Genomic DNA, 17,838 nt, shown 5'->3' with positions numbered 1-17,838 from the left:
GGGAGCTTAAATCTAACAAATCCTCCTTTACTCCCCATTAATTTCACCGAATTCACTGCTGATGTCACACAATATTAACACTTTTTTCTAAGCGGTGAATTTACGTAAGCTCACCTCTATGTTAAGCGGTGAATTTATGTTTTTTTTTTATCGCAATCACCGCTCATCTCACAAACTTTGGACACTTTTTTCAGAGCAAAAAATTTCTGTAAATTCACCGCTAAAATCAGCGGTGAATTTATGTAATTTCACCGCTACCAGGCGATAAAAAATTTTGTGAATGAATTCACCGCCTGATATATGTAATTTCACCGCATTCACCGCTTATCTTACATAATTTTGCGTTGAATGGTGGTGACACCTCGACCCGAGCATATTCCATACAAAATTTCAGCACCCTCAGCTCACATCTCATCCCGGGTAGCACAATTTTTGTTGATCAGCTTTCAAGATCATGCGAGATATATTTTGGGCCAGATATATAACCTTTTCTTGCTGGCAAACCACCTGAACTTAAAACTTGATAAATTAAGACGTTCTATAAAGTAGTATTGGCGGAAAACTCAAGCGGTTGCATTTTTCATCCCAAGTTTTCTGTGAACCAACTGGTATTTTACATTGCACTTCGTCCTTTTAGTTGCAGTTATCAAAAATGCCTTGCGATTTTAGAGAACTCGATAATAACGAATCTGTGAAAAAAACTATGACAAAAACGACCTAATTGAAAATAATAATACTAGATGAGACCATGAGACTCCAATAACACATCACCCATATTTGAACCTAAAAACTAACAATTTTTATGCATTAGTTACTATAATTTTTAATGGATTGCAATGTTGAGTAGAATGTAAATCGTACCTACTTGTGCTGCAGCCATGTTCCCAGCAAATGCGGCTCTGTACAGAGGCGTTCTCTCAAATTGACCCCTGAAACAGTCAAAATCATGTATGAAATTTTCAGTTGTTAAGCATCACTGCGCCAGATACCGAAATGATATGCCAACGAAATATGACAAGACCTTTCCACAGTACTCCGCAGAGATGAGTTTCGAATCTTGCAAGGTTCTTGAAGATATTATTCACGGCAGAAAATCAAATCATCCTTCTAATGCTGTTAAATCAAAAAAGTTTTGTAAAATGTGTCCTGTATGTACGGGAACGTGCGAAAATTCCGACCGCTCGGTTATTTTGATATATGGCTTCAGAAACTCAAAAAAGAATGAAAAGCTCAGCCAAACGATATTTGATACATCGTGTCAAAACGAGCGACGTCTTTGATTTCTTGCCAAAATTAGGATGTCACAGCAATATCTTCTTTGCTATGATTTAATTAAAAAAATCGGGTCTTTCCCATTATAGCCCCCCCCCCAGCTTAGTGGTCAGATAACCTATAGCCCCCCCAATCATGGTAAATATACCATAATGGGGGCTATAATTTCATGGGGGGCTATAATGGGAAAGACCCAAAAAATCGTGACATGCCTTGATAAGATCATGGCAATATGCCCAATTTCTTGCAATATGCCCAAAACATGCTAAAATTTTTGCAACTCAAGCGTACCTTGACTTTTTCCACTGAAATTTAAGATAGCCGAAGTTTCCTGCAAGATCTTGTCAGATCTTTTTATTATTCTTATTACTGGGTTTTCAATTTCCCACCTGGACGGCTCGAGTGCTGCCCGGGCGGAGGAATTTTGCCAAATTTATGTAAGATCAGCGGTAACTAAGGCTGACAAGTCGGACAATTCACCGCAATTTTCTTGCATAATTTTGCGTTGAATGCGTTGAATTTAGCGTAGATCTTACATATTTTGCGTTGAATTTAGCGTAGATCTTACATATTCTGGGTTGAATTTAGAATAGATCTTACATATTTTGCGTTGAATTTAGCGTAGATCTTACATATTTTTGCGTTGAATTTAGCGTTGATTTTACAAAAAAAATCAACGCAGAAAACTCTGGGTATGGGACTCGAACCACTGACCTGCTGCTTACTTGTCGCCTCGTCTACCTCTGTGCTACAGAACATTACTTTTCGTAGGATCCGCACTATTTACAAATCGGATTGTAACATCACATTTCACATATTTTTGGCGTTTCGAAGCGTAGATCTTACATAATTTTGCGTTGAATTCAGTTTAGATCCTAATCAATTTTTGTCCTTTTATTTTCTGTCTTTTCAATTTTTTCCAGTTTTTCTTGCACGCAACCGGTTTCTGATTTTTTGAAAAAAATCGCAAAAAATTGCCCCTCCAACCCACGTACCAATCCTCCCCCCTCCCCCTCCCCCCTCCCCCCTCACCACACTTACCCCCCGCACGTATCCCAACCTATCCCCCTCCATGTACACCACCAAACTCACCCCCAGCGACGTACCCTCCCCCCACCCCTACCCCCCTCGAAACCCCGCACCACCACCACCCCCCTCGTACCCCCCTCCCCCCCCCCACACGTACACCCAACCCCCCTCAATTAACCCCCACATACCTCATCCCCTCATCACCACACGTAACCCCCCCCCCGCCTCGTACCCCCACCTCACCACCCTCGTACCCCCATCCCGTACGTACTCCCATAGACTGCGCCTCCACCCCCCCCTCCAGACGTACCCCCACTTCTCCCCCTCCACTCACGCACGCCCCCCACAAAAAATCAAACAGCCAAATTATGTAGTGCCAACAATAAATTGAACGCAAAATATGTAAGATCTACGCTAAATTCAACGCAAAATATGTAGGATTGGCGTTGAATGCGTTGAATTTAAGTAAGATCTATGCTAAATTCAACGCAAAATATGTAAGATCTACGCTAATTTCAACGCAAAATATGTAAGATCTACGCTAAATTCAACGCAAAGTATGGAAGATCTACGCTACATTCAACGCAAAGTATGTAAGATGGGCGTAGAATGCGTTGAATTTATGTAAGAACTACGCTAAATCCAACGCAAAATATGTAAGATCTTATATAAGATCTTAAGCCAATCTTTTATAATTTGGCGTTTTTTTAGCGTTGACACCTCGACCGGGTGCACATTTAGAGTACCCACACAAAATGAGCTCTGATCAAATCATTTCCAGACCAACTTCGAAGATGGTCTTATCAGAAGTTATTTTGGCTCAGCACGAACTGAGTCGTCTAGGATGGTTTTCGCATGGTATATCTGCTCAATTTTTTTCAATGGGAGTGTTGGCTTGGAGATATGGGGGATACGGTGCCAAACAAAACGCTGCCAAAACAACAATGTAAACAAAATAGACATTATTCATTGGAAAATTTCTAACTCTTACCTGCTGTTGACATCTGCGCCCTTTTCGACCAGCATCGTGATTGTGTCTTGATGCCCCCCGGCTGCTGCCTCACTGAGGGGTGTGTTGTCATTGGCATCCTTGCAGTCCACCATTGCCAGCTGGTGTCTCTTCCGGATAAAGAGACCATAACCTTCTCTCACAACTCCTGCCTCGTCGTCAAGTTCCTCAATCTTAAAAATTAACAAAGTTCTCCACTTCAGATTGCTCGGTACCAATGGAGCTGTCCGTTTTCTCATAACTGTCCAGTTTGTGGATTCCAGACCAACTATTACATGACTTTAAAGTTCCCGGATCGAGGTTTGGTGGTGAAATTTTGTAAGAAATGCGGTGAAATGCGGTAAAAAAATATTTTTTTTCCAAACATGTAAATTAATAATATAAGCGAAAGGTTAAATTTTACATGCCTTCAGAAAAATCAAGAATATTTATTGAAATAATCAAAATTATACATCAAACTTCTGGTTATCAATTGATGTTACCCATCAAGCTGTTCGTTCTACTATATAAAAAAATAAGACACGAATGATCCTAACTGTCTATCTATTGGAAAACTTTCATGCTGACGTTGCAAAAACTCTGTTAAATTTCTTTTGAAAAGAATTTTGTTCTCCGTCGCTCTTACGTTAGAGGGTAACTTATTCAATTTTTGTATGCTCTTCAAAATCAAAGATCTTTTACTCTGCTTAGTATACTTTTGCGTTCTTATTATCAGCTGTTTTTTCCGTTTGTTCTGTTTTAACTGTAGGCGGTTTGCACATTTTTTAGATGTTTCTGATACTATCCTCTGATTCAAGTCTGTGTGGAGTTTCAATATAATAAACTTTGAAATAATTAATTCAGCTGGTAGGACATGCGATTTGAGAAGGATATCACGACAATGATCGAATTTACGACGCATATAACACACTTTTATGCACCAATTAATCTGTCGATTTATACGATGTACATTTTTTGCTGACAATTTTTGTAAATAAACTCCACTGAATGACAAACGAGACAGGACTAAAAAATTTGGAAAACTTGCAACCTGACTTCCAAAGGTATATGGTTTCTTACAAGATATAGTGAGCGAAAGGCGGCCGCAATGTTTTTTAAAACTACATTTAGATATGCTTCAAAAGTCAATTTTGAGTCAAGTTGTATTCCTAGATTTACTCTCAGCAGATTTTATTAAATTTCCGTTAAAAGTAACTTTTGGTTCTAATTCGTCTCTGGTAGAAAAAAAAGTAGTTCTGTTTTATCAGCATTCAAAGTGAGTTGATTTTACTTCAAGTAACTGTCCGTCTTCAGTAAAATATTTTCAATTTTTGTTGTAATTGTTTCTCCTGGTTCATATCGACATAAAATACTAGTATCGTCTGCATATTGAACAAGCTCAAAGTCACCTTTGATTTTTTCTGAAAAATCGTTAACCTATAAAAGAAAATTTAGGGGTCCTAATACTGTGCCTTGCGGTACTCGAAAATGATTTACGTGATTAACGAAAACGTGTTCTGAGACCTCGGTGCCTATTTTGACGCATTGTGATCTTTCTTCGAGAAAAGATCTCAATAAATTAACAGCAGTCTCAGAGAAGTTGAAGGACTCTGCTATTTTAAGAAATATTTTTGGCGAAATTGAATTGAATGCTTTTGCAAGGTCTAAAAAAATAGCTGCAGTGTTTTGCCCATTTTCATGGTTTTCTACTATTGTCTCAGTGAAAAACAATACTGCATCTGTTGAAGATTTTTTGTTTTGGAATACAAATTGCTCTTTATTCAATAGATTTGATTTTATTAATGTGATCCATCATTTGGAAAAGTAGAAGCTTCTCAAAAAGCTTAGCAAAAGTTGGTGTGACAGAAATTGGTTGATAGTTGCACACTTGTGTTGTTGATCCTTTTTTGTGAATTGGTGTGACATATGCATGTTCTAGAACAGTTGGAAAGACGCTGTTCTGAATACATTCATTAAAAATAAATTGCAGATGAGTACCAATTGCGTACTTCGCCGCCTTTATAGCCCATGCATGGACAATTCCTGGACCGGGTGATTTACTGTTTTCTAAACTATCAATGGCTTTGTAGATTTTTTTAAAGTCAATACTCTGAAATTGATTTTTTCAGAACAGTGGTCCAACCTATGGATATCGTGAGGAACGAAATCACCAGAATATTTGCCCATTTCCGCAAAAGATTTATTAAATGCATTGCAGATTGCTTTTTTGTCAAAGGTCTTGGCTCCGTTAATTTTAATTTCAGACACATTAATACCTTGTTTGTGGTTTCCTAATTTTTTATTGATGGAATTCCATTTCTGCTTCGATGTTTCATATTGCTTAAAAAAATTAACAGAATATTTGTGACGTGCATCTCGTAGTTTTCGGTTCACTAGGTTACGGCATTTTTTGAACTCGTCAAAAACATCGTAGTTTTGAGAGAGTTTATATTGATTGTACAAATGATGTTTTTCTGCTATTAATTTTTTGAGTTCCTTGGATATCCTATCCATTGTTTATCACTTTTTTTGTTTTGTTTTATTGAAGAATCACAGATCTGTATAGGTGCATGTTGCTCAAGTATACGTTGAAAAATTTCATTCAATTTTGTAAGCATTTCATCACAATTTTCCTCTTGATACATAGGTCGCCAGTCCGCAAAAGCCAAGTCCCTGTTGAATTTCTCCCCCAAAAAAATTTCATGTTCCTTCTAAAGAAATATGCATCTTCGTTCCTCCCTATCATTTCTAATTTACTCTGATAAAATATGATATTGTGGTCAACCTCAGTGGGAGGCAAACAAACTTTCCATTCTACAATTTGGTTTTTTGTCATGAAGCAGTGATCGATAAGGGACTGATTAGTTTTGCTGATGCGAGTGGGAGTGTCCACATTTGTTGCGTTAAGTGCCAAACCAGATGTAAAGTTATCAAGTATTTCTTTCTCTTTTTTATTGAAGTGATCAATGTTGTAGTCTCCAAATAGAAGAAGATTGTCTGTTAAGGAATATGCATTAGATACTTCAGCTCGTTCATGAAAAAATCGGAAAGATTTCTACTCGGATTGTTCGAAATATTCACCAAACATTTATCTTTCAGAGGTTCATTAATTTCGAGCCACATTGATTCAAAAAATTTGCATTAGCTATCTCAAATTCTTTCTTACGTTTACCATTGAAGTGTCTGGGGATCCAAACTCTAACACCCCCACCTCGCTGGACTCCTGTTTGTTTTGATCGAGTTTTTACTAAGAAAAGATGCTCATTACTAATATTGAAATTAGTGTCCTGTTGCTCGGAAACCCATGTTTCGGTTACTATAAGTATGGTTTGCGAATATAGTTGTTCAAGCAAGTTCGAAAGGTCTTCATACTTATTTTGTATGCTACGCGCATTTATGAGAAAAAATTTCAAACCCTTTTGGGATGGATCTAGCACTGTATCAAAAGTCGACAAGTTCGATGTATTAAAGGGTCCAGGTTTTTTTTCAACATCTCCACAAAGGAGTAATTTTTTTAATAATTATCGCAATCACCACATTTTCTTACAAAAATTCACCCTAAAACCTCGACCCGGTTTGTGCCCTGAAAACTTAAACTCTGTACCTTGAATCTTCGAATCTTTTGCATTATAGACTCCCACATACATAGTGGTCCCCATTATTGTAATATTACCGCTAATAACGGGGTTCTATTGAAGTTGAACTGAACGTCCTTAACGGGAAATGGAATGCTATCAAAAAACCTTATGATAGAACTTCTAGGACACGTATAAGAACCAGTTTTTAATATTAAAAAAAACTCACCTTTAATTTTTGTTGCAAAGAATTGAATCAAACTCCAAACAATACAAAGATCGAGTGTTTTTAATAAATTCTTCAAGAACTCTTTCGTTTTTGGTCCCGTCAACACCTATAGTGTCTACATAAATTACAAGGAAACAATAAAATTAACCTCTCTGAGTATAGTTTTGATGGCGAAGTTGTCTCCCTCGAATGCCGCCTCCAACATCCTCCCAATCCTCTTCTTTTCCTCTAATCTCCTCCTTCTCTCTTCATCCTCCTTTTCCTGCTCTTTCCTCAACTTCTCCTGTTCCATCCGAACAAGAGCCACAAATGCCTGGAAATAGAGGTAATTGGTTTTTACGACACAAGCGAGTAGTGACAAAAATAAAAATATCTGTAAATTTAACAATCTTTGTTCGGGTAAGCCCCGCAAGAAAACATTTTTTCTCATATTTATTTTTTTATCAATAATTAAATAGAGCAAATCTCAGTTTGGTGCAACCGTGGGTGATTTTAATATGATTTGCAGCTAAATAGTTAACCCTCGATCTCGCCAACCATATTCAACAAAATCCCTCGCCCCAATTATGGTAAATATGAAATAGGTCCAAATGTGGTTTATGCCCATTAAATTAAAAGCTAGTGACGGGGAGGGAAGGGGGGGATTTTGTAACAAAATTGACCTCAACATATCTCAACATTGATCTCGAAGTTCTTAGGTTAAATTTTTATAAACTTTTAAATAGCAGAAATTTTTCTCAGAACGTATTTTGATCACGTCAGTTATTGATCTATATCGAGAAGAACCAATTAAAATTGACAATATTAAAGATTATCAGATTATCATTTGACTAATTGTCAGCTCATTGTAACAATAGAGTTTCCATTTTCTAAAATAATTATTTTTAATTCAGTCCTAAACAAGTTAACCTCCTTTTCCAGCCGTTCCATCGTCTCTTCGTAGTCCAGTTTCTCTTTCTTCAGTCTGTTCAGCTCTTTCCTTGCAATATGCTGTCTAGCACTGCATTGTATTGTTCTGTTGTAGACAAAAAACAGATGTCAACAAACCTTTCGACAAACTATGGACAGGGTTAATTAGTACTCTAACAAAACAGTTCATAATTTCAATGGTACCCTAATGACTTTCCCGCCCTCTAAGAGGAGTACTCTAGGAAGAGTACAAAAAGATAGAGGAAATTAATATCAACGCTTGGCTATTTTAGTCAGGTAAAAAAATCTTACAATGAAACCAAACGCTTCCTTTAGTTGAGAAAGTTTGTTAACTCGCGCTGTTTATATTAGCTCTTCAGAGCGCTTATGCTTGCATATTTTTCGTCTCGGTGAAATCCTATAGGAATTAGATCTGTATAATTCCATGGTTACCAAAAAAGTTTCCAGTAGTTTTTTCTTTGTTGCAATTTCAGGGTTGGAAAAAAGTAATTTAAAATATTTTAAACGAAAAGTTAAGAGATTATTGTGCTACCCCAGCATTATCATTAGCAGGCTAGAAACATTACATGACGTAATCCTTAGTAAAAAGTAAAATTTTATAAAGGAAAACAATTGTATTTTGAGAATTGGGTGCCAAAAAATGTGGAATTCGGATGAAATTATTTTCATGCAAAATTTTTTGCATTTTAGCAAAATTTGTCCAGATCATCGACAATATCACCGATGAAAGTGGCAATCTTTTGTCGCTACTTTGTCAAGTTCATTGATGAGCTTTCTAGTGACAATAGCGAAGCAAAATTTTGCCGATTGATCCCAACAAATCGAGGCCCGTGTTTCGCACGGAGGATCTACCTTAAGCTTATTTTATTGTTTAAGTTAATTTATGAGCAACTTAAAATTAAATATTAGGTAATAACGATTTAAAAACTGGCATTAGCCTGATTTATATTATGGATTAGTATTTTATTATTTAATTTTTACTATGATCTTTTTATAGAATCTGTACGTTTTGATAGAACGAAAAAAGCTTTTATCAACAGTCGCACAGAACTTTCTAATCATGTTACTGATAAGATAATCCATTCAAAACAAAAGAAGGTGATGAAGGTGAAACCAATTAATTGAGAATGGAGAACTAAGAACGAATGGACGAGGAGGAGTGGATTTAATATAATATGGTTAAAACATAAAAAAATATTTTGCAGAGAAATCCCTTGCCTCCATTTTTCTCCATTTTATATAAAGTTAATGGAACTTTTAAAGACTTTCTCGGCAGCTTCAGTCAATTTCGTTAAGAATCAATTTAAATAATTTAGTTGAACTGAAATGCCTTTTAAATCTCAGTTATCTTTAATTTTTATCTGAAGAAAGTTTTGAATACTCTTTTTCTCTAAAAACTTGATTGCCTCTTCATTCTTGCTCGCCTAATCATATAAAATACGTTGTGATTATGGAAATTTCTGCTGCAGCTTCAATCATTTCCATTAGGCTTCAATCATTGGAAATAATTTAATTTTGGATGCATTTCTAGAGTCATCTATCCTAAATTTATTTGAAACGTAAAATAATGAATATTCTTTATTTGACTAAAATCTATCAATCCATCATTCACATCCAGTCCATATGAAACACGCTGTACTTATGAAAATTTACATTTGATGAAATTGACAGAAATTGATGACCACAAAGCTGCTGATGAACGAGATTGTAAGCGAGTTGAAACTACCTTTATAAAACTGCGATAACGACTTCGAATGTGCAAAAATTGGTTGATATGAAAATATGGAAGCCGCCGACATCCAACGTACGGTAAAGAGTGACAATATTAAAAAACTAGAGTCAATTACACTCGTCGCCAGATTGCCCACAATGTAAAATGCCAAATCTCCCGACATATATACCAAAATTTAAACGTGTCCGATTTATTCGCGGTTGCTTGCTTTCCTGTTTTTAGTACATTTGTGCGGAAAACAGCGATATTGCCGAGGATATGAACTCAAGCAAAATTTTGTTATGTGATGAAAACCTAATTTGAGTCTGAATTTGAAGAAATTTAGGTCCTTTGCGGCAATAGTTTAGGTCAGTATAGTAATTGTTGATATTGTTCACCAGCAGACTCTAAAAAAATCGCACTTTATCGAAAAATTTTTCATTTCTCTTTTTCTAATTGCTTGTAAATTGCCACCCCTTTATTCTTCTCCTCTAATAAAAGTAGGATTTCTGCAAACATTTTTGAGCTATGACTGATTTGCTAGGTGTGTTAAAGTTGACAACAATAATTTTCAGAAGTCATTGTTTTTTTCTGATTTAGATAGTTTTTGATAGGTGGAAAGTTTCGAAGACCACATTGAATTCAAGTGCAAATACCTTCTGAAAAATTTGACAAAAAGTTCTGTTCTTTTAAGTGACATAGAAGACTGCTTTTACAACTCCCCCAGTTCTAGGTACTGACTTATGATAGACAATCCTCGACCCAATTGTACTATGAAAAGACCCTGCTCGACTCATTTGAGCTATGAAAAGATTTTAGCTGGACTTTACGACAATCCGGACTTTAGTTTGCCTCAAATTTTTCGCAAAAGACTTTAGCTGGACCCAAAATTTCACAAAAGACTTTAGCTCGACCCAATATTTGGGCTCGAGTTAAGCTCGACATAATGTTTGCAAATAAAGTCGAGTTAAAATCTTTTTATGGGTCCATCATTGGTCTTTCCATAAGTCTGCTTTTTTTGCCAATGAAATTGTCGTCAAATGTTGCATATAACTTAAACTTCATAATTTACGTTTCAGAAGAACCACTATTTCCTCAAAAAACTGCATTATTTTTTATAAAAAAACAGTTCATAATTTTGGATGTGAAAACAAACTGAATAACGTCAAAAAATTGTCAAGGCTAATGGGACTAGGACCAATACACTTAAGCTAGCTGGTTTCATTGAATCAAGTAATGTGGTAATATACTCGAATTGCCATAACTCTTATCTTAAAATTTGACGAAGATCTTAACGCTTTTGGCAGTTTTCGAACTTTTTCGTAAGTTGGACTGCTCTGGTGCAAAGCTATTTAGTCTTGCTCCGGTTCTGCTTCTGTAAAAGCAGAACAAAAGTTAAAAATTCCGAAATCTCAAAACATGAAAAAATTCGGATTTTGAAGGAAAACAGACTTATGAAAAGACTAATGGTGGACCCATGAAGAGACCTTAGCTGGACTTTATTCGTTATGAACAGGCTTAAGGTCGACCCATGAAAAGATATTAGCTCGACTTTCACTAAGAAGCTCGACCGTGTAATTATACTCAATATTGGCCCCTCTACTAGACTTTTCTAAGTCTTTTCATAAGTAGAGGCCTAGGCCTGGACCGTGACACAGAAAATCATTACGCTATGAAAATCGGTATAAAATCGACTTTTTCGTTTTTACCTTTGTTTGCTCTTTTTAATCCGCTAACAGTGATTTGGGGGCAGCTCAGCAATTACTTAGCAATTAAGTTTGATTTCATTTATGTCTAATTGACATTTTGCTAAGATCAGGAGTGGAAAACTAACGAGTCGGCTCAAATTACTCCAGACAAAAAACAGTGGTAAGCAGGCAATTAGTATATTTCAATGGCTTGCTCACCTATGCGTGTTTGAAGTGATAATGATTCATATGGCCTAAGAAGATGTGGAACTGACCATTAAAAATCGTACATATCATCTGAGGATCATAAAATATCCTTTAAAGATCACCATTTTCTATACAAGGATAAAAACGGAACCTGGCAGCTTCATCTTCTTTCGTCCATTTCTTCACCGGTTCCTTCTTTTCCTCATTTTTCCCACCGGCAGAAGTATTTCCTTGATCTTTTTTAGTATCTTTGCCCCCTCCTCCACCGGCATTTTGGCCTTTCCCTGTTGACTGTTTGTTCACACCAGTTGACGCTTGTTTACTTCCAGTTGTGGTTGAAGTTGCTTTTCCAACCGGTTTTTTGGCTGCGGTGGTTGTAGCGCCAGTTTTGAGTTTGTTATTTGTTCCAGTAACTGTTGGCTTCTTTGGAGGCATTTTCAGGCATTTGAAGAAAAACTTTGGCTTAAAAATTCATCGAGTTATCGTTTGAGAAAACAGGTACATAGTTTAAACACGTTTTTAAATCTCATTGTACAATAAGCAATAACGAAAACGTAACGTAAAATTTGATATAATGTGTTTTAAAATGCATTGAATATTAAGCACTGAACGCACAATAAGCACGCGTTCACAAAAGAATAAAAATCAGACGGTTGAAATGCCTAGACACAAACAGTGATATATTGAGCTTCGTTTCCACCGAAAAGCTAAGCCGGGTGGTTCTATGCAGAGAAAATGAGAAGCGTAACCTCTCTTAGTCATTGAAATAATGGTGGACAAAAAAACAAATTTTCCACAAACAAAGACAAGGATGAGAAATTTGCAAAATTTGGAACACAACGGAGTTATACAAACAGTTTGGTTTCAACTTCCACGCGGTTCAAAAAATGGTTTACATATTTTTCAAAAGCCTGTTTAAATTTATTAGTCATTTTTTAATTCAAGGACTATTTTGACCCATACTACGTTATTTAAAAACAAATTAATTAATTTGATTCTGAAAAAAATTAACCGATCATAATAATTTCTTAGAACCTGAGAAAAAATTTTCATAAAAGAGACACGTAATAGAGACTCTAGCAAAAATCTAGTGTCAATCTAGTACCAATATTACTCAAATGCGAATACATAAATGCTTCAGAAAAACGTAACCCGTGTTTGCGTTGTAGTACAGCGTGTGAAAATGTCAGGACGTTTACCAATAAATTTCGTAGAAGATCTGGAAACTATTCACAATTTTGGTTTTCATAAAGTTTGGCAGAATTTTTGCCATTAAAGCCATTAAACAATTTGTTGATAGAGCAGGAGAGTAAATCAAATTTTTATTTTAAAAAACTGAACAGATCTTGTCTCATATGGAAAAGGTCATCTATATTGTGACCTATACTACAAAAATACAATAGCTGAGATATACATAACTTAAGCAACATATTGATTCGACAAAACGTATTTAACGTAAACATTTAATGCTTGTCCAAAATGACAACTGCTGAGCTGGTATTTTTTGTGAATTAACAAAAAACACACCATTTTTTTGTTCATTCATATTAAAAATATAAAAATAAAGAAGAGCAGAACAAAAATTGGAGTTATTTCTTTTCAAAAAACACAATGACGTGTAGTAAAAAACGGTCTACAAAAGTATTTGAGCTGAAAGTTGTTCTTTCAAACTAAAAAGCTATCGCATTCTTTTCCAATTTTCTTGTCAAAGTTTGTATTGATATTGGCAAGACGTGTCTATGCAGACTTGTCCAATACATTGTTTCGTGATTGAAGCAAAAAGTTCGATTTCGTCTTGCCGAAAGGCAATTAATTAGTTCTTGGGGTAATCTGTTCTCAATTTTTCATATTCTTGGTGCTTTTGAAATCAGGCCCCTTAAACTCGTTGGGGAGAATTCTCCATCATTACTTGTACAAGTTGTTGCTCAAAGTTGTAATATTTGTTTTTTTTTTATGTCAGTACAAATGAATTTAAAAAAAGGATTTATGTCAGTACAACAACAAAAAATATAGATTCAGATTTGATTAGCTACTTTCTATTAGATCTGGGTTGCCGTATTCTGAATCATCTTTTCTGATGAAATAACCACGCAAGACAATTTTGAATTACAATTGATAACCCAGATGAACCATAAAACACACAGTAAACGACACAATTCTTATCAGGTTAGCACAAGCCATCTTTGTGCCAGCAATTTAATTGGTTAAAATTACGAGTAACACATTTTGAATTCAACTCTAATCTAATCTGCCGTTACATTCATATAACGCTATCGAAATAGTTCGACTTCTTTTCATCCTGGTTGATTTGACCCCGTATAGCTTAACCCCATATCATTTAACTCTTCTATCATTTCACTCCTCTATCTTGTCATCCCGCCAATTAGCAGTCGAAAAAAGGCGTGTTTTGTCATAAATAAGCGCACAATTTAATACCATGCCCAGTTGTGATAGTTCCATATCACTTCTCACGCGCCGCTGAGGCATGGCCGCCCGCAATGCATGATCAAGTGGTTATTTTACTAATTTAGTAGCCCTTATTTTAAAAAGGATTAAAATCGGGGAGAACTGATCGAGAGCAATGCTAGGGGATGCATAAATTGGGGTAGGGGGTCAAATATATAGAGGTGAAGAAGCAGGATACCATCCAAACAATTGGAAGAATTCCAAAATTGAGTTGAATGGTGATATACTCCTAATTGAAGCAGTACCGCAAACATTTTGTAATGGTTTCTTGAGAAGGTTTTTAGCAATTGACAAAAATGTTAACAAGAAATTTTTTTTTAAAAGAAAAGTTAATTGTTTGGTCATATAAAACAATTTTCAAAGATCTCATCGGTTTTTTGGCAATATTTCTTTCAAAAAATTTTGCAATGGTTTATTTGAAATTTAGAACTTTTAGGGGACGTTTCTCATCTTGTATATCTTATAAGATTTAACAAGAACATTACAAGACCTACAAGTACTCTATAAGCTGTCTCAAAATCTTACAAAATCTTACAAACCAGGGTAAATCTGATAAGATATTCAACGATTTATGCATTATCTTATTAATTTAACCAAGAATCTTTTACGCTCTTATAAGAATTGCGTTAATCAATTGGTAATGAACGTTGGTTTATTGTTAGCCTCATTGTTTAACATTGTAAACTTAATAAAAATGACACAACTCTTTAAACTGAGCACGTTCAAAAGTGTAATACTTACATGTGTAACTTTAATTTGAATCCGTTTATTTGTAAAAAATACATTAAAAAGTTTGGTTTCACAAAACACGTACATTAATCAAAGTAACAAACGTTGTTAATTAAATTGTGTGAACATTGTGCTGAATTTTAATTAAAATGAGCTCTTCAAAACCAACTTTAGAGCGTAAGAGAAGTGGCAACAACTTGAAATCTTCACCTTCAAGACCAAAATCAACAAACTCGCCAACTCAGAAAACTATGAACAAAACAAACAGTAAATCATCAGCATCCAGTCGAGAGTCAACGCCTTTATTGTCTGGCAAAACAAGTCCGGAATCCGAGAAATCAAAGATTCCAAATAAGGAAATTACTGCGGCAGAAATCAGCAAGGAGCCGAAGGAAAAAGTCGAAGATTCGAAGCCGAAACAAGAGGATGCTTCGGATCCCGAAAAACCGAATAGGAATCTGTTTGCTTTTACCACCAGTCTGCAATCTTTTTTCGATTTAACTGAGTGAATAAAATAAAAGATTAGAAAGCAGAAATTAATTAACAACTTGATGTTCTTACAAGGAATCGCAGCGCAAAAATATCTCTTTTCCGCATTATTGTTGCAAGAATAACTTTTTTTAAGGTTAATTCAAGATCCACTAAAGATTATCTCCAATATTGCAAGATCTTGACAGTGTAATTTTTAGTCTCGCTTCGGGCAGCGAATAATCTTGCCATGATGGCTAGCGTGCAACAATAAATGGTGGAACTGCAGTTTGCATTGATTAGATACTAAAAATGGGGTGAGAAAAAAATTATAGATGGGGATTTTCAACTGGCTGGGTAAAAGGAAACAGATCCTCTTGATTAGTGCTGAGAACCCAGCGTCTGACAAAGAAGAAGATGAGGTCGATACGAGTCCCATGAGACGACAAAAATGGGCTCTTTTATATCGGGAGGGTAAAGGTGATTTATGGAGCAGTTCGTTCCGATTGGCGTGCAGGGATAAGACTGGACCAGCATGGGAAAGAGATCCGGGAAAACTTCCTGCTGAAATGTCGGATTTAGGGATGCATTTGCTTCTAGAACTTTTTGAAACCAGTTTTTTCATCTGAGGCCTATTTTAAACCATTTTTGTGATCAAGCATGCTTCTAAAAAAACCTTTTAATGAAATTGCATCTGGTCAGAAGATTTATAATAGTTGGGTCAGAAATTTAAAATGAAGCTCGAATACTCTCCCAATTTCTTAATTGAAACTTTCAACTAATTTTTAGCCAATATGCTCGTAATTAAACGTTTTGGAAAGTTTCCCAGTTGGGAAGACCAAACAACAAATATTTGTTAAATGTTGCGGTATGTTTGGTTTTCAACGTACGAACGCTTTGGTGTGTTCGGCTTAGTCGGTATCGTCGGTTTTGAACGCCTGTTTTGAAATATTTGGTATTCAATGAATTCTTAATTAAGAATTAGCCAATTGCAAAACGCTTTTTATGCAATGATTGGGAGATGTCTTAGAAAAATGAAAACCAGATTGTTTTTTCTGAGGCAAAAATACCGTAAAATAAAATACTAATTCTGCAAGAGAAGCAAATTCTCAATTCTTCAATGCAGTTCTCAACGCGTTAATGGACAATTTTGACTCAACGAAAGTGGATAGGTCCAAATTCATGGAGGCTCTTTTTTCGCCACTTCTAAAATTGAACTTGACCCCTGAAGAGAAGGAAGTTCTCTCGATCATGTATGACGTCAACAGGGACAAAAAGGTACGTCAAAGTAAAAACGTCATGAATTTTTGTTTAGTTCTTAAAACAATTGTTTATTATCGTGTCTTCTCTCGTTTACGTCTTCTTCGTTTTTTTTACAATTCACTTTTCCTCCAGTCGATCATGACGTTCCAAAATTGCTATTTATACCTTGATTTTGGTAAATAACAACTGAAAGCGCTAGTACCTCGTTTTAATGGTTATTTAGCACATTCCTTTTTGCAAGATGATGGTTCCAATTCAGTTCTGCTCCATTTTCACAGAACTTGCGCCTGTTTAAACTCCCCTCTGAGACAAACTTGCGTTGTCTTTTTGACATTACTTTTAAAGTTTTGGGTATAATTTCCAGGTGGAACGAGACGAAGTTGGGTCTCTGTGTCGTGAATTGCTGGGGATATACTGTATGAAGAATTGTGTTCAACCTAAGAAGACATGGTGTCGGATTGAACTGCCGAGTGGAGACTATATCTCTTGCAATAAACGATACTACAGATTAAGGTATGCTCCAGTTTTAGTAGTTTTTAAAATAAAATGAAATGTTTTATGAGGTTGTTAAAAATTTGTGATTTTGTATAGGAGATAGATTTCAGAGCAATCATGTAGAACATACATGATATCAGACGCAATATTTTTTGTATTCTCATTTTGTATTCTTGTAGTCATAACATAGAAAATTTAAAATTTTGTAATTTTGTATCTTACTACATAATTTTTTAAGTTAATGCATTAATCTTGAAGGATCGGATAAGACACAAGTCCAGGTTGATGTGTCAGAACCAAAAAACCCTTGATGGGGGGGGGGGGTGGGTGGGCAGTTTTGGATATGTAATATCTTTTGAGATACGCATGAAATTCTATGAGAGATTCAATTGTTATAAACGGTCATCCAATTGTTTTAAACGGTGACGTGATAGCCGAGAGGTAAGGTGTGTGGTTTACACGCCAATGATTGAGAGTTCAGTCCCCTGCCTCCGTGAAGCCGTCTGTGTGAGGATGAGCTCTTACTTAACCATAGCTTCAGGTTGACCATAGCCTGACTAATGTTGGCTGCAATAATGGTACCACGTGAAAGTTTCAGACGCAAAAAAGTGGCTTTAGGCACCAAAAAAGAGCAATGCTGCTCAAAAAAAGATCAGTCTGAAATGTGGGGAATAATAAGAAAAATGGCAGCTGAAAACAGGCTACTGTAGGCCTAATGCTATTACGCTGCGATTACGCAGAAACCACAATTATTATTATTAATTATCCCGGTTAACATGTAAAGAAAA

General features: G+C 35.7%; 1 protein-coding gene across 2 annotated transcripts in view; it reads right to left on the bottom strand.

Annotated features, from left to right (window-relative positions):
* The window catches only part of LOC142354499 (IQ motif and ankyrin repeat domain-containing protein 1-like), a 59,090-nt gene that overhangs the window by 14,367 nt on the left and 26,885 nt on the right, over positions 1-17,838 (bottom strand). Inside the window, exons 1-6 of one of the 2 annotated variants that reach the window (XM_075406816.1) lie at positions 14,837-14,998; positions 11,781-12,091; positions 8,003-8,108; positions 7,242-7,406; positions 3,293-3,483; positions 866-929 (exon numbers count right to left, since the gene is read on the bottom strand). In XM_075406816.1, coding sequence (XP_075262931.1) covers positions 866-929; positions 3,293-3,483; positions 7,242-7,406; positions 8,003-8,108; positions 11,781-12,091; positions 14,837-14,911 — 912 coding nt within the window. In that variant the 5' untranslated portion in view covers positions 14,912-14,998. Of the gene's footprint in view, positions 1-865; positions 930-3,292; positions 3,484-7,241; positions 7,407-8,002; positions 8,109-11,780; positions 12,092-14,836; positions 14,999-17,838 lie in introns of those variants that run through there. The other variant, XM_075406817.1, reaches the window with a different exon arrangement.

The sequence above is a fragment of the Convolutriloba macropyga genome, chromosome 15 (assembly GCF_964194025.1).
Source record: "Convolutriloba macropyga chromosome 15, txConMacr16.3, whole genome shotgun sequence".
Taxonomy (NCBI): domain Eukaryota; kingdom Metazoa; phylum Xenacoelomorpha; order Acoela; family Convolutidae; genus Convolutriloba; species Convolutriloba macropyga.
Note: the sequence above shows the minus strand (reverse complement) of the source record. Positions and strands in the feature narration are given on the sequence as shown.